Genomic DNA, 23,699 nt, shown 5'->3' with positions numbered 1-23,699 from the left:
TGTAGCGCCGCAAAGTATGCTAGGAGACATGTTGGACGACAACAGTGTTTACAGCAGGCGTGTCCGCCTGGACTGTCGCGTTGTATGGCTGAGAGGAGCAAACTCAGATTACTGACACAGATAAAGGATAGCTGCGCTCTTGTTTGGTCCACATAAAGCTGTAAGTTGTTTCAGCCAATACATGTTTGTGTATGCATTTCTAATTAAGTTTACAGCTCCAGTGTTTGTAAATTAATAATAAATCATTATCAAATCAAAATTGTAAATACGTTACCATTCGTAGCATTTAAGCTAGCGGACTTTTGTCAAGCAACTTAGGCTAATTTAATCAACTAAATTTACATACTGATCAGAGTAGATGGGTGTTTGAACACCAAGGATTTTGTGTCAAGTGTTTTATTGTTAAAATGCGTGTTGCTGGCCCAGGTCGTCTGCTACTCTGCATGTTGATTGGATGATCTGTCTGAGGCTGAATCCCTTTTTTCAGTGATTCTTGTTGCATTAACATTGATGGGGGAAAATATTACATTAGGCCTTTGTGATGTATGATTGCTTCTGTGACCTAGATTGTAACAACTTCTATTGTTTTTTACCTTGAGTTTCATAGTTAGGAGGGAATCTCACGAGATAACTTGTTTTGCACTCATAATATTTTCCGTGGGAACACAACATCTGCTACCGGACTGCGCAACCTGGGAACCATGCAAAGAAAAGCCCCTTTTTCGAGGGGCTGAACCAAAAGTAGTTTTGTCATTGGACGGGGCCGCGCCGCCTGGGAGCGGAGTTTGGCCGTCTCCGCCCCCGTGTGGCGCGTTCCTACAAAACCGGGCAACCAGGGAAGTCTGCCAGTGGATTACGTTAGGGTCGCCTGGTTTTGTTCCTATGCCGCTTTGCTGGAGTGTTCTGGCTCCCCGCTCATTTGTCACGGTAAGCGATTTTCATTGCTAAGAGACATTTCGTTTTGCTGTAACGGTAATGTGGAGATTCTGGGGTTGACAAACTCAAATCTAGCGTCATCTTTGACATTTTTTGTTACTTGTTTGCTTGCTCTTGTGGAATTGTAATCAATAAATCTCATTTATTCTGCATTTTCTAATCAATAAACATTGTCTATTTTGCAAAAGTGTTCCTGTTACTGATTCACCGCGAACCTGGAAATTTCGGAAAACAAACATCCACAGGATGCATTTTAAAATTTTCATTCTGTTGTTCTGAGTTGAACCAGAGACTTTCATAATAGTACGAGTGACACTTACGACTAATGAAAAATCGAGCTTCCATTTCTTGTGTTATGTTTTTCCTCTATTGTAGCTGCTCGTCTTTGTAGACTTGACTTCTGGCACTCTAGTTTCTTTCCCTACCAAGCAGCGGGTGAATCTGAGCCCTGAGCAGTTTTTTGGCATTCCCTGTCATATGTTATATGGGACTTTACAAACTCCTGCTTTTACCATGACAGCTATGGCTACAACGAAGGCTAACATTATGTGTACCGTGCCATTTAATAACCTACTTGCACTCGACACATTTGGGTTGGGTCCCCTCATGCCTCAGGGCCCATTCAGCTGCACTACCCAAGGGGAAGGAGAGCTGAGTGAGGGAGCAGGGTCACCCTCTCCTTCTCTCATTAGCTGGCTAATGAGGCGTGCCGTCGAGCCGCTGTCGAGCCACGCAGCCCATAAACCTCTTATAGCTACCTTCAAGACTAAAAACAACATAGAGCAGTGCACTATTATTATCAATAAAACACACCTATGGTCTCCGAGTGTATTTTGGCAAATCATTTCTTGCCTTGTTTTTGCAAGAAGTCTAAATAACAAATGTAAGGAATAAACACACCCGGAGCTTTCCGTTATTGTGTTTGTACTGCGTCGAGCAAAGTCCAATATTAACCGTCTCTCGCTACCTTCCTTGATTTAAGCCTCCCGGGTTCAGTCTTAAAGTTGTGAAGATGTCAGACGCAGGTGGTAAATACAAATTGATGAGAGGAAAAACTGGACTTGCTGACTGAGCAAAAGTAGATATTGGATATTGGGTACACCCAATATTTGAGACCTAAATTTCAGAAAGGGACACTTTGGAATTTATAATACAGTATGTGAGACCTACTATAGCCAATGTTCTAATAGTGGGAAACACAATCCAACTCAGGTTATGTCTACACGTACAGTGGGGCGAATAAGTATTTAGTCAACACTAATTGTGCAAGTTCTCCCACCTGAAAATATTTGGGAGGCCTGTAATTGTCAACATGGGTAAACCTCAACCATGAGAGACAGAATGTGGATAAAAAAACAAGAAAATCACATTGTTTGATTTTTAAAGAATTTATTTGCAAATCATGGTGGAAAATAAGTATTTGTTCAATACCAAAAGTTCATCTCAGTACTTTATGTTTACGGAGGCCAAATGTTTTCTGTAACTCTTCACAAGCTTTTCACACACTGTTGCTGGTATTTTGGCCCATTCCTCCATGCAGATCTCCTCTAGAGCATTGATGTTTTGGGGCTGTCGTTGGGCTACACGGACTTTAAACTCCCTCCACAGATTTTCTATGGTGTTGAGACGGGCTAGGCCACTCCAGGACCTTGAAATGCTTCTTACGAAGCCACTCCTTTGTTTCCCTGGCTGTGTGTTTGGTATCATTGTCATGCTGAAAGACCTAGCCACGTCTCATCTTCAATGCCCTTGCTGACGGAAGGAGATTTTCACTCAGAATCTCTCCATACATAGCCCCATGCATTCTTTCCTTTACACAGATCAGTCGTCCTGGTCCCTTTGCAGAAAAACAGCCCCAAAGCATGATGTTTCCACCCCCATGCTTCACAGTGGGTATGGTGTTCTTCGGATGAAATTCAATATTCTTTTTGCTCCAAACACGAGAACCTGTGTTTCTACCAAAAAGTTCTCTTTTGGTTTGATCTGACCATAACACATTCTCCCAGTCCTCTTCTGGATCATCCAAATGCTCTCTAGCGAACCGCAGACGGGCCTGGACGTGTACTGACTTCAGCAGGGGGACACGTCTGGCCGTGCAGGATTTGAGTCCCTGGCGGCGCATTGTGTTACTGATAGTAACCTTTGTTACTGTGGTCCCAGCTCTCTGTAGGTCATTCACTAGGTCCCCCCGTGTGGTTCTGGGATTTTTGCTCACCATTCTTGTTATTTTGACGCCACGGTTTGAGATCTTGCATGGAGCCCCAGATCGAGGGAGATTATCAGTGGTCTTTTATGTCATCCATTTTCTAATAATTGCTCCCACAGTTGATTTCTTTACACCAAGCATTTTACCTATTGCAGATTCGGTCTTTCCAGCCTGGCGCAGGTCTATAATTTTGTCTCTGGTGTCCATCGACAGCTCTTTGGTCTTGGCCACAGTGCAGTGTCCTCTGCAGTCTCCAGGCTTGCACACAGGGTAAGATTTGTTTTCTTATCTTGGCTAGAGAGAATATGCAACGTTGCTTTAGCCTTTAAAGCTCTGTGCTGAGTGATCATCACACACTAAATGTAACTTGTAGCATTAGCATAGCATTCACATTAGGCTAATGCTAACGGCGTGTGTCCTCAAACGCTCGGACAACGTTTTTACATACAGTTCGTGGCGTCCAGCTAGGTATAATCAATGGAAAATAATGTACTGTTCTCCTGCTGAGTGTGTATTATCACCAATTTGGGGTTGTCCTTATAGATGCTACAGTATGTGTCTGTCAATGTCCATCCGAAATAGTTGGAACTCTTTATTTTGGAGCATATATTTTTTTAATTTTACAGACGAAAACATTTTTAGGAAACGTCAACAAAAACTAGACTAAGACAAACACATCGAATTGACTAAAACTACTAAGTTTTATCATCCAAAAGACTAAGATGGTAAGGAACGCCATTGTGGCTTCTCAATTGATAACTGAAGGTGACATTCAAAGAATCCGTAAGAGCACATTGTACTGGGAATTCTCTGAGGGGGGAAAAGCTCTTTTCTTCTGCACTCTCCTCTCTCTTGTCTATAGGCTTTCTTCTCTGTCGCTAAATCCCTCTAAATAAGCCCTCGCTCCATTAAGTCCCACAAATGGAGGGCCAGGCTTTTAGTTTAATTAATAAACAATCAGGTGGTAACACATTCACCTCCATAATGCATTTGATCAGGTGGAATTCACCTTTCAATGCAAAAACAGGGTTTTAATACAGCCTTTATGATTCTTTGTCATTCTCAACATAATTTACTGAATATATCCCGATTCCTCTGCTTTATCTCTAGCTTCATCTCCACACTTGATTTCTCGCAGCCTCTTGGACAGTTACAAAATGTGGACTGACGACTGCATGGTGTTACCACCCGCAACAAGCTAGTCGTACTTGAAAGAGGGGCGGAGTGTTAATAAAAAGATTAGCACTGCATCACATCATGTTGGATTTTGTGGATTTGCAGAAGTCCCTGCAGACACAGAATACATGCTGACTCGGAGTGTGACAATACAGGTAGTCCCCGGGATACGAAATACCCAACTTACATGATTTCGATTTTACGAAACCTGATTCTCGTCGTTTTTTTTTTTTTTTTTTTTTTTTTTTTTGCCGTTTTGTTTTTTTAAAAAATGTTTTTAAATCTCGACTTTAGTTTTGTGACGCATGCTTTTATTTTGGCGCAGGAAGCGTAGAGAAGGTAGTACCTCCGCAAAGGAGCTCATGTACACAGTGAGAGCAGCAGAGTGAGAGAAAGAGGTGACAGCCTGCACTCAGATTTGTTGCTTGTGAAGCATCCAGAGGTGATGGCTGTATACAACCCCTTTTGGACTGTTTTGTTTTGCGTTTTCAATTGTGGTTGAATACTTGGGGCGAGTTTATGTGATTGTTTTTGATGATGTGTAGACATGTGCCGATTACCGGGTTCAAGGGATTAAATATTTGCTTGTGCTCATACAGTGCCTTGCAAAAATATTCGGCCCCCTTGAATCTTGCAACCTTTCGCCACATTTCAGGCTTCAAACATAAAGAGATCAAATTTAATTTTTTTGTCAAGAATCAACAACAAGTGGGACACAATCGTGAAGTGGAACAACATTTATTGGATAATTTAAACTTTTTTAACAAATAAAAAACTGAAAAGTGGGGCGTGCAATATTATTCGGCCCCTTTACTTTCAGTGCAGCAAACTCACTCCAGAAGTTCAGTGAGGATCTCTGAATGATCCAATTTTGTCCTAAATGACCGATGACGATAAATAGAATCCACTTGTGTGTAATCAAGTCTCTGTATAAATGCACCTGCTCTGTGATAGTCTCAAGGTTCTGTTTAAAGTGCAGAGAGCATTATGAAAATCAAGGAACACACCAGGCAGGTCCGAGATACTGTTGTGGAGAAGTTTAAAGCCGGATTTGGATACAAAAAGATTTCCCAAGCCTTAAACATCTCAAGGAGCACTGTGCAAGCCATCATATTGAAATGGAAGGAGCATCAGACCACTGCAAATCTACCAAGACCCGGCCGTCCTTCCAAACTTTCTTCTCAAACAAGGAGAAAACTGATCAGAGATGCAGCCAAGAGGCCCATGATCACTCTGGATGAACTGCAGAGATCTACAGCTGAGGTGGGAGAGTCTGTCCATAGGACAACAATCAGTCGTACACTGCACAAATCTGGCCTTTATGGAAGAGTGGCAAGAAGAAAGCCATTTCTCAAAGATATCCATAAAAAGTCTCGTTTAAAGTTTGCCACAAGCCACCTGGGAGACACACCAAACATGTGGAAGAAGGTGCTCTGGTCAGATGAAACCAAAATTGAACTTTTTGGCCACAATGCAAAACAATATGTTTGGCGTAAAAGCAACACAGCTCATCACCCTGAACACACCATCCCCACTGTCAAACATGGTGGTGGCAGCATCATGGTTTGGGCCTGCTTTTCTTCAGCAGGGACAGGGAAGATGGTTAAAATTGACGGGAAGATGGAAGCAGCCAAATACAGGAACATTCTGGAAGAAAACCTGTTGGTATCTGCACAAGACCTGAGACTGGGACGGAGATTTATCTTCCAACAGGACAATGATCCAAAACATAAAGCCAAATCTACAATGGAATGGTTCAAAAATAAACGTATCCAGGTGTTAGAATGGCCAAGTCAAAGTCCAGACCTGAATCCAATCGAGAATCTGTGGAAAGAGCTGAAGACTGCTTTCACAAACACTCTCCATCCAACCTCACTGAGCTCGAGCTGTTTTGCAAGGAAGAATGGGCAAGAATGTCAGTCTCTCGATGTGCAAAACTGATAGAAACATACCCCAAGCGACTTGCAGCTGTAATTGGAGCAAAAGGTGGCGCTACAAAGTATTAACGCAAGGGGGCCGAATAATATTGCACGCCCCACTTTTCAGTTTTTTATTTGTTAAAAAAGTTTAAATTATCCAATAAATGTTGTTCCACTTCACGATTGTGTCCCACTTGTTGTTGATTCTTGACAAAAAAATTAAATTTCATATCTTTATGTTTGAAGCCTGAAATGTGGCGAAAGGTTGCAAGATTCAAGGGGGCCGAATACTTTTGCAAGGCACTGTATATAACCAATATAATCATTTAATCTCAGTTAAACTCATTTAATCTTACAAATATATAACCAATATAATCAAGATTCATGATTAATGCTTGCTAGAATAGGAAATGTTTGAAGTGATTATTAAAGTGTTTGATTATGCCAGAAAGGTCTAACTCATGATGAAAACTGCCTTGCCTTTCAGACCAGTTTAGGCCAGTCTGAGTTTCACAGGTCATCTTCCAGGACAAGCCGCAGACATTAGCGAATTAGACTGTCTGGTACATTTAAGAAATCAAGTTTGACGTGCCATTTTCCTCAGACGCCATTGCTTCATGAAATGTATTAGCACACATGTATATAATTCCACCTACACGCACACACATAGCCAAACAACTTCAAGGGGTGTCACCAGCTTGTTTCCCCTTCCCTTTTAGGGCAAGACACTCATCTGTTGCTAGGGCCAAACCTCAATAAAAAGAAAGGGTGCAGGAGGGTTTAGTTTAGAGCAACTTTGGTGACTGTATAGTGTAATCTAGTATTTCACCGTCTAGTCCCTCCTGCTCTCCTTGCGCAAGTTCACAAAAGCTGAGTGCCATCTCTCCTTATTTTGGGTAATTTTATAAATGTCTACCTAAGGATTGTGATTTGAATAGGGTTGCAGCTATCGATTATTTTAGTAGTCGATTGATCGATGAACCATTAGTTCGAATAATCGAGTAATCGGATAAGGAACATTAAAAATTAAATTACCTGAGCTGTGAAAAATAAATAAATGAGGATCTATGTACAACAAAAGAACAATTGGCTAACTTACATAGCAAAAGTCCACTAGTTTAAATGCTATAAAATGCCAACTTTTTTACAATGCTCTTAACAAATGGTTGAGACACATACTCCCACAAAAATAGGCTAAATATACCTAAACTAAATTACGAATGCATTAAAAAAAAAACATTAGCTCAAACAAAAACGTATGTAGGTCTTAACAGGGAGCACCTAGATTCAGCCAGGGAAAACGAGGCAGACTAGAAGGTAATGTATCCACCCAAATCAGGAAAACTAAATGCAGTTTCAATACAAACCATTAAGATGCCACCTAAATTAAACGAATACTCGAAGCAGCAAAATTTAATTCGAATCTTTTTTTCTAATCGAATACTCGAGTTAATCGATTAATCGCTGCAGCACTAGATTTGAACTTGACATATACCGAAGTATGAAAACGCCAAGGTTTCAAAACCGCAAAAAAATTGTGTCATACCGTTCCTAAGGTATTAGCTATTTTTTTATGTCCCAAAAATACATGGAGAAATCCCTCACTGCAGCTGTAAGGCTCAACCCTCCCCCACCGGTTGTTGCTCAGTGTCAGTGAGTCAGCTGTGCTACACAATGGCTGGGGGAGGTGAAACTCCTGAACTTTTTCCCCCATAAAAGACTGGGAATACTTCAGCTAGAGAAAAGTTACAGAGGGCCGCGGCTTAGAGGAGGAGGGCAAACTAAGATGTGAAACATGCTTGCGGAGGGTGGCTACTAAGGAGGCAATACCTCCAATATGATTTTGCCTTTATAGAAAAACAAGGGTTAGTAAACACTAGGGTTGTTCCGACCATGTTTTGTTGCTCCCGATCCCGATCGTTTTAGTTTGAGTATCTGCCAATCCCGATATTTCCCGATCCGATTGCTTTTTTTTTTTTTTTGCTCCCGATTCAATTCTAATCATTCCTGATAATTTTTCCCGATCATATACATTTTGGCAAAGCATTAAGAAAAAAAATGAATAAAACTCGGACAAATATATACATTCAACATACAGTACATAAGTACTGTATTTGTTTATTATGACAATAAATCCTCAAGATGGCATTTACATTATTAACATTCTTTCTGTGAGAGGGATCCACGGATAGAAAGACTTGTGACTTTGTATATTGTGACTAAATATTGCCATCTAGTGTATTTGTTGAACTTTCAGTAAATGATACTGTAGCCATGCCCAAATGCATGATGGGAAGTGGAACCATGACTGTGCGTAGTGCGACCAATTGATATATCTTCTCTGCGTTGGGAAATAAAATAAGGTGTTGAGAAAAAGATCAATTGCTACCTTGCTTCCCCACATTGCTTCCCTCGATGTTTCTAATCGTAGGGAGAGGGATTGTAAGGCTTTAACCAATTAAAAAAGGCTGCCAAAATTCACTCTACTCATTTTACGCTGCCTTTTATGTCTCTATATAGGTAAAACGGCGCCATTACAGATTGAGCGCGACAATGCGTGAGTGGGTCGTGCAGCGCATGCATTAATTGCGTTAAATATTTTAACGTGATACATTTTTAAAATAATTAATTACCGCCGTTATCGTGACAAATTTGATAACCCTACCTTAAGCCTAAAGACTCTGGATGAGTGTAACATATTATGTCTGTCACGTTAAATACAATTAGAAAACGATTTAATAATAAAAAAATATATATATATATATATATATATATTAAAAAAAGGAATGGCCGATATTTTTTTGCCGATTCCGATAAAATGACGTGATTGGACCCGATCGATCGGCATGATCGGGACATCTCTAGTAAACACTGTCATGAACGTTTCCCACCAGCCACGAGAGTTAACTCCAGCGTGTTTAGTGTGTCTAGCGGTGGTGAAACATATTTTTTTTTTCTCTCCTCATGTTTTTTTTTCTCTCTGGCAAAAAGAGAGTGTGTGTATGATGTAACCTTGATACAAGTCATACACACGTGTTTTTATGGAAAATAATTATTTTTGTTCTGATGGTAAAAATGTTGAGCTGTGGCGGTGGGTTTAGGCTCACCTAAAGGACTGCATTTATTTTATTTTTAATTTAGAATATTTAGCTATTTTTAAAAATGTATTTTTTATTGTAATTAAAAAAAAAAAAAGGATTTTAACTTATTATACTTACAAATTGTATACCAATAAATACCGAAAAAACCTGTTCAATAGAAAAAGATTTTTTTTTTAAACCCAGATATCTCAAAGTAACACATTTTAGAGCTTTAATTGCGATACCGTGCAACCGTGATATTTTGGCTTAAGGTCATCATACCGTCAGAATATCATACCAGCACATGCCTAATGATGTGCGGATGCTAATTGATACATGCTAATCATTTGTTATTGCTGTATCAGCAGCTAGTTGTAAAAACAAATTGTCAAGAGTCAAGAATCTGCATTGGACAAGGTGTCAAGAGTCAACAATCTGCACTGGACAAGGTGATGACGCTGGAACTTTTGTTTGGTGGCGTTCCAGTGAGATATACAAAGATGACTGCCTGAAGAAAACATCAAAATTCCCTCAGTCCTTGATGATATGGGGCTGCATGTCAGGCAAAGGCACTGTGGTTAAATCTTCGTTAAATGCACAAGTTTACATTGAAATTTTAGACAGCTTTCTTATCCCTTCAATTGAAAATATGCTAGTCATTTTCCAAGATGACAATGTATCATGCCACAAAGCTAAAACTGTTAAAGCGTTCCTTGGAGAAAGACCCATCCAGTCAATGTCATCATGGCCTGCAAGTAGCCCAGATCTCAACCCTATTGAAAACCTGTGGTGGAAATGGAAAAAAATGGTCCACAGCAAGGCTCCGACCTGTAAGGATGATCTGGCAACTGCAATCAAAGAGAGTTGGCACCAAAATTTATGAATAATACTAAACAAGTCCATCCCTCAGAGACTGCAAGCTGTCATAAAAGCCAGAGGTGGTGCGACTAAATACTAGAGATGTGTTTTGATTGTTATTTCTTCTTTTGTTTCTAATGATTCAATTTTTTTCCTCAGAATGGAGTGATTCCATATATATTTCCCTGCACTTGCTCTATAATAGTCACATTTACTGACCACCGCAATGTTATTATTCAATTCTTTTAGTGTTTCTGAATGCTAAGGAGTTGCACCTTTGAACTAATCAATTATTTTTTCAAAGTTTTTGTCAGATTTTGGTCTACATGATAAAATGTCTGAGTGAGTGCTCGTCCGAGACTGGTGATTCCATACTTTTTACTAAGGGTTGTATCAAAGATGAGATTTCTTTTCATTTTATTTGGCGGGGTACACATCCACACTGGTGCTTTGTTGCTGGTCGGTGATAAAAACATTCCACTTCCAACCGTATATATAGGCGCTCCCAAGAGTTGACACAACCACGCACAGCACAGAAAGTCCCAGAGCCTCATCTACATCGTGCTCCATCCATTTTTGTAGATTCCGTGGGTTCCTCTGGATTGATTTTGATTTCAACTTTGTGTACACACAGCCGCACTTCATGTTTTTCTGTCTAAACCGTAAGTCCATGGCAAAAAAATGGCAAAAAATTTTTTTCGCTCGGGAAAGTTGTCTATATGCAGAACATTTGGGGGTTGAGGGTCAATTTACCCTCTGGCTCATCTTACCCCACTGCTCTTTGGATCCCTAGAACACAAGTACCTACTAAATCTCATTCTGATTGATCCTCTGATAATGAGGAGTAGAAATAAAGACCTCTTGCTGGGCAATCTAAAAATATTGAAAGCCCACTGCAATGGAAAGAGCACTTTTTCCTGATTTTTAATATTTTCTGATAAATCTGTTGAGCACAGAATACACACACTAATCTTTCGATTACTAATATCTGAGTAAGTATGACCAACTGCTCTTTTTGTTTGCTTGTGCATCAGAACCACAGTTGACTCATCGTGTTATATCCTGGATTTTTGTTTTGTGAGAGCTGGCATTCATGTTAGGATTAGATCCGTACTAGCAAGTACTTCTAGATAAATGGCTCGGTGAGATGAATTAATGTAAATCTAGTCACCATTAAGGGCGGGAACCTCTGGGTATCTCAAGATATGATACGATTTGCGAAACAAGGCTCAAGATAATTACGATGTCACAATATGGTGATACAACAATCATCTATACATGGATCAGGAAATCATTCATCATAAGTGAGAACATTGAATGAAATGGCGGACACTGGCTTTCTCGAGCTGGCGATTTTTGTGAGTCTGCTGCAGCTGCAAGGTTCGTATGCACAGGGGCGCAGTTCGCCCTCAGTGGTATTTCAAACGATATCACGCGCCACATTGTGTCTGTGCTCGGGTACTCGGCAGCGGTCAAAGCTCAATGCTTTGTTGTCTTTCCGCCAAAGGGGAACATGTATACGGGGCTCAAGACACACTTTCTCAGGGTCTTTGAACAGTCTTGCACATTTATGACTTCAAAGACGCTTGAGGTGCCCGTCACAAGAGCCCAACTGCACAAGGGTTCCGACGACAACAGCGACACTTTCGCCCCGGTTCCCCGCACTCAAGCTCCTGTCCCGGTGCCGCAGCTTGCTCCCAGTCTGGCGCTTCCAGACACTGACATTATTGTCTGTACTCCAGTGCCACTACTGCTCGCTTCAGCTCCAGCGATTCTCGACGACCACACAGCGTTCGTTCCTGGCCTTCTCGATGACGACCGCTGAAGGCAATCCTGTGCCTGCACCTCTGGCCATCGATGACGTCGCTTTTGTGCTAGCGCCTCCGGAAGTCTCCGGTGTCGCTCCTCTGCCAGCGCCTGCGAACGTCACTCCTTTTTCGCCACTGCTGAACGACGAGGAAGTCGCTTAGATTCTGGTTTCGGTGCACCCTTCGCTCCTGCTACGACTGGTCGGCTTGGTTCGTTCCATCAGTTGCCCTCGTCCACGGCCACGATGGGCAACACATACCACCTCTCTGGTCGCCCGTTTCTCCAGCCAAGGTTGGGCTGTGCTGCACAACGCGCTCCTCGTCCTGGACATCCACCCATTCGTCCTGCTTGGTCGGTCTATGCCTGGCATCCCAGACGTCCACCCTGTCATCGTCCACCCTTCCGTCCCGTTCGGTCGTGCCACGCCTTGCATCCCGGACGTCCACCCTGTCGTCCCGTTCGGTCGTCCCACGCCTGGCATCCCGGACGTCCACCTTGTTGACCCGTTCGGTCGTTCCACGCCTGGCATTTTGGACATCCACCCTGTCGTCCCATTCGGTCCTCCCACGCCTGGCATCCCGGACGTCCACCTTGTTGTCCCGTTCGGTCGTCCCACGCCTGGCATTCCGGACGTCCACCCAGTCGTCCCGTTCGGTCGTCCCACACCTGGCATTCCGGACGTCCACCCTGTCGTCCCGTTCGGTCGTCCAACGCCTGGCATCCCGGACGTCCACCTTGTTGACCAGTTCAGTCGTTCCAAGCCTGGCATTTTGGACAGCCACCCTGTCGTCCCATTCGGTCCTCCCACGCCTGGCATCCCGGACGTCCACCTTGTTGTCCCGTTCGGTCGTCCCACGCCTGGCATTTTGGACGTCCACCTGGTTGTCCCGTTGGGTTGTCCCACACCTGGCATTCCAGACGTCCACCCTGTCGTCCTGTTCGGTCGTCCCACGCCTGGCATCCCGGACCTCACCTGGATTGTCATTCTCTGTCGTCCCATTCTGGCACTCAGGACGTCCACCCTGCCGTCCCGTTCGGTTGTCCCACACCTGGTATCCACGACGTCCATCCTGCCTTCCCGTTCGGTTCTCCCATGTCTGGCATCCCGGATGTCCGCCCTGCCGTCCCGTTTGGTTGTCCTACGCCTGGCATTCCGGACGTCTACCGAGTCGTCCCGTTCGGTCGTCCCACGCCTGGCATCCTGAACGTCCTCCTGATCGTCCCATTCGGTCATCTTCCACCTGGCGCCCCGGGCGTCCACCCGATTGTTCCGTTCGGTCAGATTACACCTAGCCTCCTGTGTGGCTGAATTCTGGGGTGAGCCTGTATAGTGACTGCCACATCCTCTCTACATAATTCACCCATGGAACTAATGTGGGGGATGTTGTGCTCCAAAGGGGAACACTTTGACGCATGGTTTGCAGACTAGAGACAGGAGCAGCCAACACACGACACATCTGCTCAACTCGCGGCCACCAACTCACAACGTCTGCTACAACAGTATGTTTAAAGTGGAAAAACTGCCCATTGGGTTATTGTAGTTTGTTTGTTTGCGACTCATTTCAAAAGGAGGAGCAGTGTAAATATTACAAGAGTAAGTGAAAGACTTAGTATGACTCAAATCAATGTTACGGTATATCCATTCATTATGTGCATCACTGGTCCCCAAGTGGGTTGGGTTGCAGGGGTGCTTGAGCTTATTACTTAGTCTCTACTTTTACAACAGGCTTCCCTTTAGTCATCATCATTTTGATTTATAATTTTTACTAGCCCTTTCCTTTCTGTTTTTTCCCCCCGAACAATTTCTCCAACGCATCTCATGACTCATCTACCTGGCCTGAAGACGTGGATGACTGCTACACGTTTCCCTACAAACATGCCCACGTGATTACCATCACAACTGCAGCCTGAGGGCTAAACACCCCCCCCCCCCCTTCAAATTGGACGATATTTACTCGCACAGGTTAAACATTTCCGCCTATCTCTTGCACCTCCTTCTGACCCCATGGGCACGTGGGCAGTAATGATTTGTTAGATAGTATCAGTTTCTTCCAAAACTGAGGCCGATGAGGCCATCCATACACACATTTTGCAGCATTTTCTACGTTGCACATCTTCTACGGGCGTTGATGAGTGTGTGGGCGTGCGGTGACGGCGCGTCACTTCTGCTTTCCTCTACTGTCCGTCTACCACTCTGCTGCAGTCTTTTTATTAAACCTTTGGAACAAACCTAATTTCACGCGCTAAATACATTATCCTAATCAACACTGATGAGTGTGTGTGTATTTTCAGTATCACACAACAATGTGATGTGTGTCCCAGACAGCTTCCTCCCACCTCCTAATTAATACAGGACCGCTCTCGGTGCGCACACGTGAGAGTGATGAAGGCACCGCTCAGGCATGGCTTCACATCATTTAACTTCAAACATGTCATTAAAAGTGGCACAGCCGGCTCTGATCAATTCGGGATCCCCCATCTTCGCCCGATGAATGAGTCGCAGAAATACCCAAAATAAAAAGAAGTATGCCGTGATTAGAACTGCAAGTAGAGGCAGGTCAGGAGAATTAACATAATTATATTACAAGACTATAAGCCGCACCCACCGACTTCAATCGACAAGAAAACTACTGTATGTTTATGTGACTTTGGTAGACAGACTACTTCTTGCAGTCTATTCTGCAGGTGCTTTTATAAAGTCAATCTTCACTCTATTTTCAGCTCGCGTCATAAGGTGATTCTGCGAATACCAGCAGGCGAAAAGGGTTTTGGGCCCTCTAAGGTGTACATTTTTAATAGGGCATGACTCACAGACATAGCCCTTTTACTGACTGCTGACCTATTAGACTTAAAATAAAGAGAATAAGGTCACGAGTTGAGTTGGGGAAACTTTAACCACTTCATATTTTGTGAATAGCCTGAGAGTATTTGCCTGAGAGTATTTTCGAACAATTTTGGAACTAATGTACAAAACATTTAAAAAAAAAAAAAAAAAAAAAGAAAAAAAAGGAGGGGGGTGCATCAATAATTGTTTTATAATCGAATCGCAGCCTCTGAATCGTAATCGTAATCGAATCGTTAGGTGCCCAAAGATTCCCAGCTCTACTTGTTAGGGTGCATGGCATCATGAATGCTTTGAAATACCAGGACATTTTAAATCAAAATCTGTCGCCCTATATCCGAAAGCTGAAGATGGGTCGTCACTGGGTCTTTCAACAAGACAATGACCTTAAACCTATGGCCAAATCTACACAGAAATGGTTCACCAGACACAAAATCAAGCTTCTCCCACGGCCATCTCAGTCCCCAGACCTTGTTTTGTTGGCAAAAGGGGGTTGTACAAAATATTAACACCAGGGGTGCTAATAATTGTGACACACATTATTTGATGTCAAATAATTTTTTCTTTATGTGGGATTTTTTCCCCACTAAATGAATGCACTTGTATTGAAGGTTGGATTTTCTCTTTTTTTTCTATTAAGGTCCCATATTATTTGAATTTAAAAAAAAAATTTATTAGAAGCTAAAAAAAAAACACATCTTAACCAGGGGTGCCAATAAATATGGAGGGCACTGTATATACAGTATATTATATGTGTGTGTATAGTCTCACTCTAAGTTTTCACAAATTGAGAGCGCTGGTTGTACCGTACACGATGGTCATGAATTACAGTTACGTATTTTAGGTTGCGTTTGGTCGTTTTATTAGACTTCAAAAATAATAACACTTTGCTTTTGCCTTAGCAAGCGATATACTATAGAAAAAGGACTTGATAAATGGCTCCCTGGCAGCATGCATAATTGTGCAGGTAAGCTTTATTGCTTCAAGCCTGACTGCACTTTTGAATTTCCATTTCAATGTGTCACACTTACACACTTAGAAAATCACATACACAGATACGTGCACTGTATGTGTCGGGTTTTTCTTGGGTCGAAGAAGCACAATACAATGGCACCCGAGTGGAGCTGACATGTTTGGCAGCTTTTCTCTCACACATTGCTGGCGTATATGGAGCGTGACAGAAAACGTGAGATGTTGGGGTTAGATTTACAGGAACCACCAAACATCATGTGAGCCAGCCTGGTTACAGTTTTGAAAGGTTGTTTTCACAGAATATTTTCAATGTCATTTAAATCATACGGAGACAAAAACACTATAATTTGCATTCAAAAATATTTCGTTTATTGGAATTAGGTATTCTATCATTACTAGTTCTAAGCATAGATACAGTATTTAGAAAAGTGCATATCACATACATTCAATAAGCAATAATAACTTAATGCACCACTGTGCAGGACATTTTATAGTATATTTTGATGTTTGGTAGTATTTTACCATCGATAACGATGAAACAATAAAATGCAACACTCGTTTTTAGGGTCATTAACTTGTGTTTTATTTTTTTTCTAGTACTTTTCTCTGGCACTGTGCCTAAGCTTTCAAGACGAGTGTCCGACTTGTACCGAAAAGACTCAATTCTGTGAATCTTATCAATTCTAGGCTAGATTTAGAAATTTTAACCTTGTTTCATACAGTACATCCCATTTATCTGGAAAATAATTGAAAAAAATTACAGTCAGGGTTCAAACACCTTTCTCATGTCCAAATTCAAGCACGTTCAAGATGAATTATCCAGTACCTTTTAAACGTTATGATGAAATAAAATAGGAACGGGATTGCGTAACAGGGTTTATTGAAAACACACACAAAAAAACACACCATCGCAACAGTAGGTAGGGATCAATAAAAAAAAAAAAAAAAAAAACGAAGTAAAACAGTGATGAAACTAGCATTGAAGGGATAAACTGTCAAATGGCACCAAGTCAATCTCTCGGCAAGCCGCCTATGATCGGTTTAAAGACACTGCTGATGAGCTGGATGCAGGTACGACATTGGGAACTCATCCCACATCTCTAACATAACAATCTGATCAACTGCCGGAGGTGGGTAGAACAGCCAAAAAATTTTCTAATTTTAAGATTATAATGATAATTTAAGATAATTTTAAGAGTGGTGTTACTTCTAGTGTTGCAACGATTAATCGATTAACTCAAGTAGGGCTGCAACTATCGATTATTTGAAATTTCATCGCGCCACGTTGAAAAAACCTGAATGGAGAGGCCTTTTTTTTAAATTCCAGGGGGCGCCACTGAGCCATTTTGTGACATTTTTTCACAACGTTGCCAAATTACCCAAATTTTCGTGAATCTGCATGTTTGTGCAAATTTTGGTGAGTTTTTGAGCATGTTAAGACCTCCAAATGGGCCATTTTCATTTGCCATGAAGAAAGCATAATAATAATCCTTTGCAGAACAATAGGGCCTTCGCACCATGTTGGTGCTCGGGCCCTAATAGAACGTATTTAAACGTTTTTGGGAGCAAATGAGTTAATGGCTATATTATGAATTATTTTGAGGGGAAAATAAATGAACTCTATTATATAAGCTGCACACAGACTACTTTTCATTGTGTCAAAGTGTCATTTTGTCAGTGTTGTCCCATGAAAAGATATACTTAAATATCTGCAGAAATGCGAGGGGCGTACTCACTTTTGTGATACACTTGTAAGTCCAAGGTTCCCTTTATAGGTTTTACAACACTGGTTACTACCCACCTCTGGCTGCGGCACACTCGTCCTTGTTTTTAATAGTACAAATACAAGCTTCAATGATCGAGTTAAAGCCCGTGAGCTAAGAAATGTCTAATGAAGTTGACCTGTTGTGTCTGCGCATATGTGTGCATGTATGACTGTTAATTAGCTCTGCCCACTTGCTCAACCCTCCGGAGACAAAAGAAGGTGAGAGGGTGCCTGCCCACATACGAATATATTATGCAGTCTTGTCACTCTTCCCGAGTTGGTACCACAGAAGCATTTTAAATAAAATATGGCAGTGAATGGGAAATGGCCGAGAGTGGAAGGACAATATGTTGTTCGTGCTTGTTGATTCAAATGAGATCAAATTCCTTACCTGTTTGAGCTTTTTCAAATCTTCATCCAGCTCAAGATTGTCCAATATTACAGCCACAAAGAGACTGAGCAGAATCTAGAAAAACAAAAGGGGCGGAACAAGATTTTGTTAGATACCTTGAATTTTGGATTTTTGTTTTGTTAGGAGTCAAGCTGCAAAAAAGAAGTCATGCCAGAAATGACAGAGGAAGTCTGCCATTTTGATTTGAAGTGGCCATTTCTAACAGTTCTTCAAAAATAATTACAGTAATTCGATTTGATGCTCGCGCCGTCCTCAAAGACATTATTTGGCGCGAGGAGGCGGTATGAGTCATACAGACGCTTCCCAATATTAGGAGGACAAACACTAAAATGTTAGCACTCCTCAAGTCTGCTGCTGATTGGCTGTAAAGCTCGAGGAAGCGTAGCGGGGTGATCAGGCGGCAACTAATTAAATGCATTAAGATAAGAAAACAATTCGTGTAGCTTGCGTGCCATTTGCTTGCTTTAAATGCTTACAAATAATGTTCACTCAAATTAAATGTCACCCTTGTTTTCCTATCTTAATGTTATTTTCGTAAAGTGGGCTTTAGTGGACCGTCTAAATTGTTAGGAAGTAATTTTAACATTTGTTAGGTTTTAACATATTTCAGTATCAATGCATTAACATTTCGGACACTGGAGATGAACAAACCCCAATTCCACTGAAGCTGAAGTTGTGTATGTCAATAAAAACTGAGATGATGATTTGAATTAAATTGTGTACACTGCAAAAACAAGGAGAGACAGCCAGAACAGAAATGTTTTTTGGCATTTGGCAGTTTTTTTTTGTTTTTTTTTACATATGGCAAAATGGCTTTTGATATATGGCCGTTTTTGTACCTATGGCAAAACTGCTTTTGACATATGGCAGTTTTTTTTTTTTTTTTTTTTTTCATATGGCAGTTCTTTTTGCATGTGGCAAAACGGCTTTTGGCATATGGCAGTTTTTGTACCTATGGCAAAACGGCTTTTGGCATATGGCAGTTTTTGTACCTATGGCAAAACGGCTTTTGGCATATGGCAGTTTTTGTACCTATGGCAAAACTGCTTTTGGCATATGGCGTTTTTTTTTTTTTTTTTTTATACATATGGCAGGTTTTTTTTTGCATGTAGCAAAAAGACTTTTGGCATATGGCAGTTTTTTGACATGGCAAAATGGGTTTGGGATATGGCAGTTTTGTCATTCGGCAAAATGGTTTTGGCATATCGCAGTTTTTTTTGTTTGTTTTTTTTTTAACATATGGCAGTTCTTTTTGCATGTGGCAAAAAGGCTTTTGGCATATGGCAGTTTTTTTACATATGGCAAAACGGCTTTTGGCATATGGCAGTTTTTGTACCTATGGCAAAACGGCTTTTGGCATATGGCAGTTTTTGTACCTATGGCAAAACTGCTTTTGGCATATGGCAGTTTTTGTACCTATGGCAAAACTGCTTTTGGCATATGGCAGGTTTTTTTTTTTTTTTTTTTTTTTTACATATGGCAGGTTTTTTTTGCATGTAGCAAAAAGGCTTTTGGCATATGGCAGTTTTTTGACATGGCAAAATGGGTTTGGGATATGGCAGTTTTGTCATTCGGCAAAATGGTTTTGGCATATCGCAGTTTTTTTTGTTGTTTTTTTTTAAACATATGGCAGTTCTTTGTATATGGCAAAATGGCTTTTGGCATGAGGCAAAATGGCTTTTGGCATATGGCAGTTTTTTTGGCATATGGCAAAATGGCTTTTGGCATATGGCAGTTTTTTGGCATGAAGCAAAATGGCTTTGGCGTATAGCAGTTTGTTTGGCATGTGGCAAAATGTTTTTTGGCATAGGCAATTTTTTGACATATGGCAAAATGGCTTTTGGTATACGGCAGTATTTTCGCATATGGCAAAATGGCTTTTGGCATATGGCAGTTTTTTTGCCAGATGGCAAAATGGCTTTTGGTAGATGATAGTTTATTGGCAGACGGCAAAATGGCTTTTGGCATAGGGCAGTTTTTTTTTTTTTTTTTTTTTTTTTTTTTTTTTTTTTTTTTTTTTTTACATATGGCAAAATGGCTTTTGGTATAGGACAGATTTTGCATATGGCAAAATGGCTTTTGGCATATGGCAGGTTTTTTTTCTGTTTTTTTTTTTATACACGGCAAAATGGCTTTTGGTATACTGCAGTTTTCTTGACATATGGCAAAATGGCTTTTGGTATACTGCAGTTTTCTTGAGATATGGTAAAATGGCTTTTGGCATAGGGCAGTTTTTTGACACAAGGCTGTTGTTTTGGCATATAGAAGTTGTTTTTGTTTTTATTTTTTTTAATTTTGCATATGGCCATTGTTATGACATATGCCAAAAGCCACTTTGCAATTTGTCAAATACCATACCATTATTCTAACAAGCATGTGTATGCTATTATAGGCTAAAGGCCAACTGGTCACCTACAGGCAACAATAAGTCTGCACTAGCCTCTTTTGGTAAATTCCTAGCCTACAGAAAGCTGTCCTCTGCTGGCTAACTCCTAACTATAATTCCTTAACGTTAATCAGCCATGATATATAAAAAAAAAAAGCAAGCTCAGAAGATCAATAGATATTGGCCTATGTTAAATAGATACCAAGTTTCAAGACGATATGGTCACAAATGAGGAAGGAGTAGGATTTTAAGAACAACAACAATCACCTATGTGGCGACTTGACATGCTCAAGGGTGATAGGATCTTGATTTTGTATTTACCAATATGGGCTAGCATCTAATGTAACAACAAATAAAGTGAGTATACTGAAAATCAAGTAAATAGTTGCAGTCTCATATACTTCAAATGACATCAAACCCGTTAAAAGTCTTACCAAGGTTGCAAACAGATGGTAGAGAATGAAATAAATGGCCACGACAGGAGCCCACATGTGACCCACTGCCACTAGGGTCTGATCCATAACATCGACCCAGCCCTCCTGTGTCAAGATCTGGAACATGGACATGAAAGCCTACAGGGGGGAATAAAAACATGGTAGACTGTGAGAGTGTGAAGAGGCTTGAGGGCAACACAAGGTGAAGACGCAATGCACAGGATGCTTCTCGCTAACTATGTTTTCCACCCTGCCATTGCGAGATTTAGAAACTTAATCATCTGCTGCAAGTAGAGGTCAGAGATGCACGCCCTTCCTTTCTTCTTTACAGACAAATAGCATCCTCACCTCCCCTCTACTCCAATTCTGACTCCTGCAGTCCAATCATTGCAAATAATGATACAACCTACAGAGATTGAAAAAACCTGACAAATGTGTGGGTGGGAAGCACAAGCCGTAAAAAACAGACAATATTTGAGGGGCTTGTGATAATCAGGATCATTATCAAGCTCCGGCAGAGCTTGCCAAAGAGCTGATCATTTGATTCAGGTGTGTTTAAGGAGAGAGACATGGAAAACAAGACGGCTAGGGGCTCTCGAGGACCGGACTTGAAGACCCCTGCATTACGGCAAGGTTTAACTGTACTTCTTTCACCAATAAAATTAAGATTTTATGAGAAAATGATCTTCATTTTGCTAGAATATCATTGCAAGGTATTTTATTGAGAAGCTTGGTTGTTCTCTTACCCTTGGGAAGGTGGTGAAGCGATCCAGGTCTTCCACAAAGCAGAACATCTGAAGACTGATGGCCGACATGACGATGAGGAGGCTGGCGGTGAACACCACCAGGCTTCCCAATTTTTTACCCGGTCCAAATATCTTGTAGACAAAGTCTTCCAATGCTGGGGAGATCTTAATCAAACGTACCACTCGAAGTACCTTTGGAAAAACACGAAAATTTTATGGAAACAAAAACCAACAATAAAAGTTGCTTGTAGAATCTTGTCTTTCCAGAATTATATACAGTATATATAGACCTACAGTGAGCAGCAGAAGTATTTGCACCCCCTGGGATTTTGCAAGTTCACCCACTCAAAAAATAGGTAGAGGTCTGAACTTTCAATCATCTATGCATTTCCACTTAAAGAGACATAATCTTAAAAAAAAAAAAAAAATCGCGGGACTCACATTGTATGATTTTTAAAAATAATTTATTTGTAATTTACTAAGAATCAGCAATAATGATGACACTCAAAGAGCGTGGCAAAAGTGGCAAAAAAAATGCCACATGCCAAAATACATTTTGCCACATGGCAAAATCAATTTTGTTACATGCCCTAGAAAAAAAAAAAAAATTAAATGCCACATACCCAAAAATGCCACATGCCAAAATTCATTTTGCCACATGGCAAAATCAATTTTGTTACATGCCCTAGAAAAAAAATTAAATGCCACATACCCAAAAATGCCACATGCCAAAATTCATTTAGCCACATACCAAAAAAATGCCACATGGCAAAAAAGAAATGCCACATGCCAAAATTCATTTTGCCACATACCAAAAATTTGGACACATACCAAAAAAATGCCACATGGCAAAAAAGAAATGCCACATGCCAAAATCCATTTTGCCACATACCAAAAAAATGTAACATACCAAAATAAAAACATTTTTTTTTAAATGCCACACGCCAAAATCCATTTTGCCACATACCAAAAACAAATGTCACATATCAAAAAATTGCCACATTCCCAAAAAAATGCCACATGGCAAAATCAATTTTGTTACATACAAAAAAAATGCCACATACCAAAAAAAATACAACAAGGCAAAAAAGAAATGCCACATGCCAAAATCCATTTTGCCACATACCCAAAAAAATGTAACATACCACAAAAAAATGTTTTTTTAAATGCAACATGCCAAAACCCATTTTGCCACATACCCAAAAAGCAACATACAAAAATCCATTTTGCCACGTACCAAAACAAGAAATCTAACATACCAAAAAAGCCACACTTTGCCACATACCAAAAAAAATTTTTTTTAATGCAACATGCCAAAATCCATTTTGCCACATACCCCCCCCAAAAAAATACCAAAAGAAATGCCACATGTCAAAATCCATTTTTGCCACATACTAAAAAAAACAAAAATTAAACGTACCAAAAAAAAAAAGCACATTTTGCCACATATCAAAAAAATGCCACATTCCCAAAAAAATGCCAAATGGCAAAAAAGAAATGCCACATGCTAAAATCCCACTTTGCCACGTACTAAAAAAGAAATGCAACATACCATAAAAAATAAAAAAAAGCCACACTTTGCCACATATCAAAAAAATGCCACATTCCCCAAAAAATACCACATGCCAAAATACATTGTGCAACATGGCAAAATCAATTTTGTTAGATACCAAAAAAATGCCATATACCAAAAAAATGCCAAATGGCAAAAAAGAAATGCCACATGCTAAAATCCCATTTTGCCATGTACTAAAAAAGAAATGCAACATACCAAAAAAAAAAAAAAAAAAAAAAAAAAAAAAAAGCCACATTTTGCCGCATATCAAAAAAATGCCACATGGCAAAAAAAAAAAAAAAAAAAAAAAAAAAAAAAAAAGCCTCATGCAAAATTCCATTTTGCAACATACCAAATAAAATGCAACACACTAACAAAAAAAAAATGCCACATGCCAAAATCCATTTTGCCACATAGCAAAAAAATTGCCACATGACAAAATCTATTTTGCCACATACCAAATACCACTTTTCGTTCACGGCCCTGCTGAAAGCTCTTGCCCTCGCGACACTAACCCGGATTAAGCGGTAGATAATGGATATATACACACATTATACTGTACACACCAATTCCAATATTTGTCACAATGTTTAACCAACAAAC

The 23,699-nt window shown here is 40.6% G+C and overlaps 1 protein-coding gene across 5 annotated transcripts in view; it reads right to left on the bottom strand.

Annotated features, from left to right (window-relative positions):
* Positions 1-23,699, bottom strand: part of nalcn (sodium leak channel, non-selective) — a 128,654-nt gene that overhangs the window by 52,302 nt on the left and 52,653 nt on the right. For all 5 annotated transcript variants that reach the window (XM_057852363.1, XM_057852359.1, XM_057852360.1 and 2 more), the window contains 3 exons: positions 21,542-21,733; positions 20,796-20,933; positions 17,955-18,029 (listed from right to left, as the gene is read on the bottom strand). In XM_057852363.1, the coding sequence (XP_057708346.1) occupies positions 17,955-18,029; positions 20,796-20,933; positions 21,542-21,733 (405 nt within the window). The remainder of the gene's footprint in view (positions 1-17,954; positions 18,030-20,795; positions 20,934-21,541; positions 21,734-23,699) is intronic.

Source organism: Corythoichthys intestinalis, chromosome 12, assembly GCF_030265065.1.
Source record: "Corythoichthys intestinalis isolate RoL2023-P3 chromosome 12, ASM3026506v1, whole genome shotgun sequence".
NCBI lineage: Eukaryota > Metazoa > Chordata > Actinopteri > Syngnathiformes > Syngnathidae > Corythoichthys > Corythoichthys intestinalis.
This window is presented reverse-complemented; position numbering and strand designations above follow the sequence as displayed.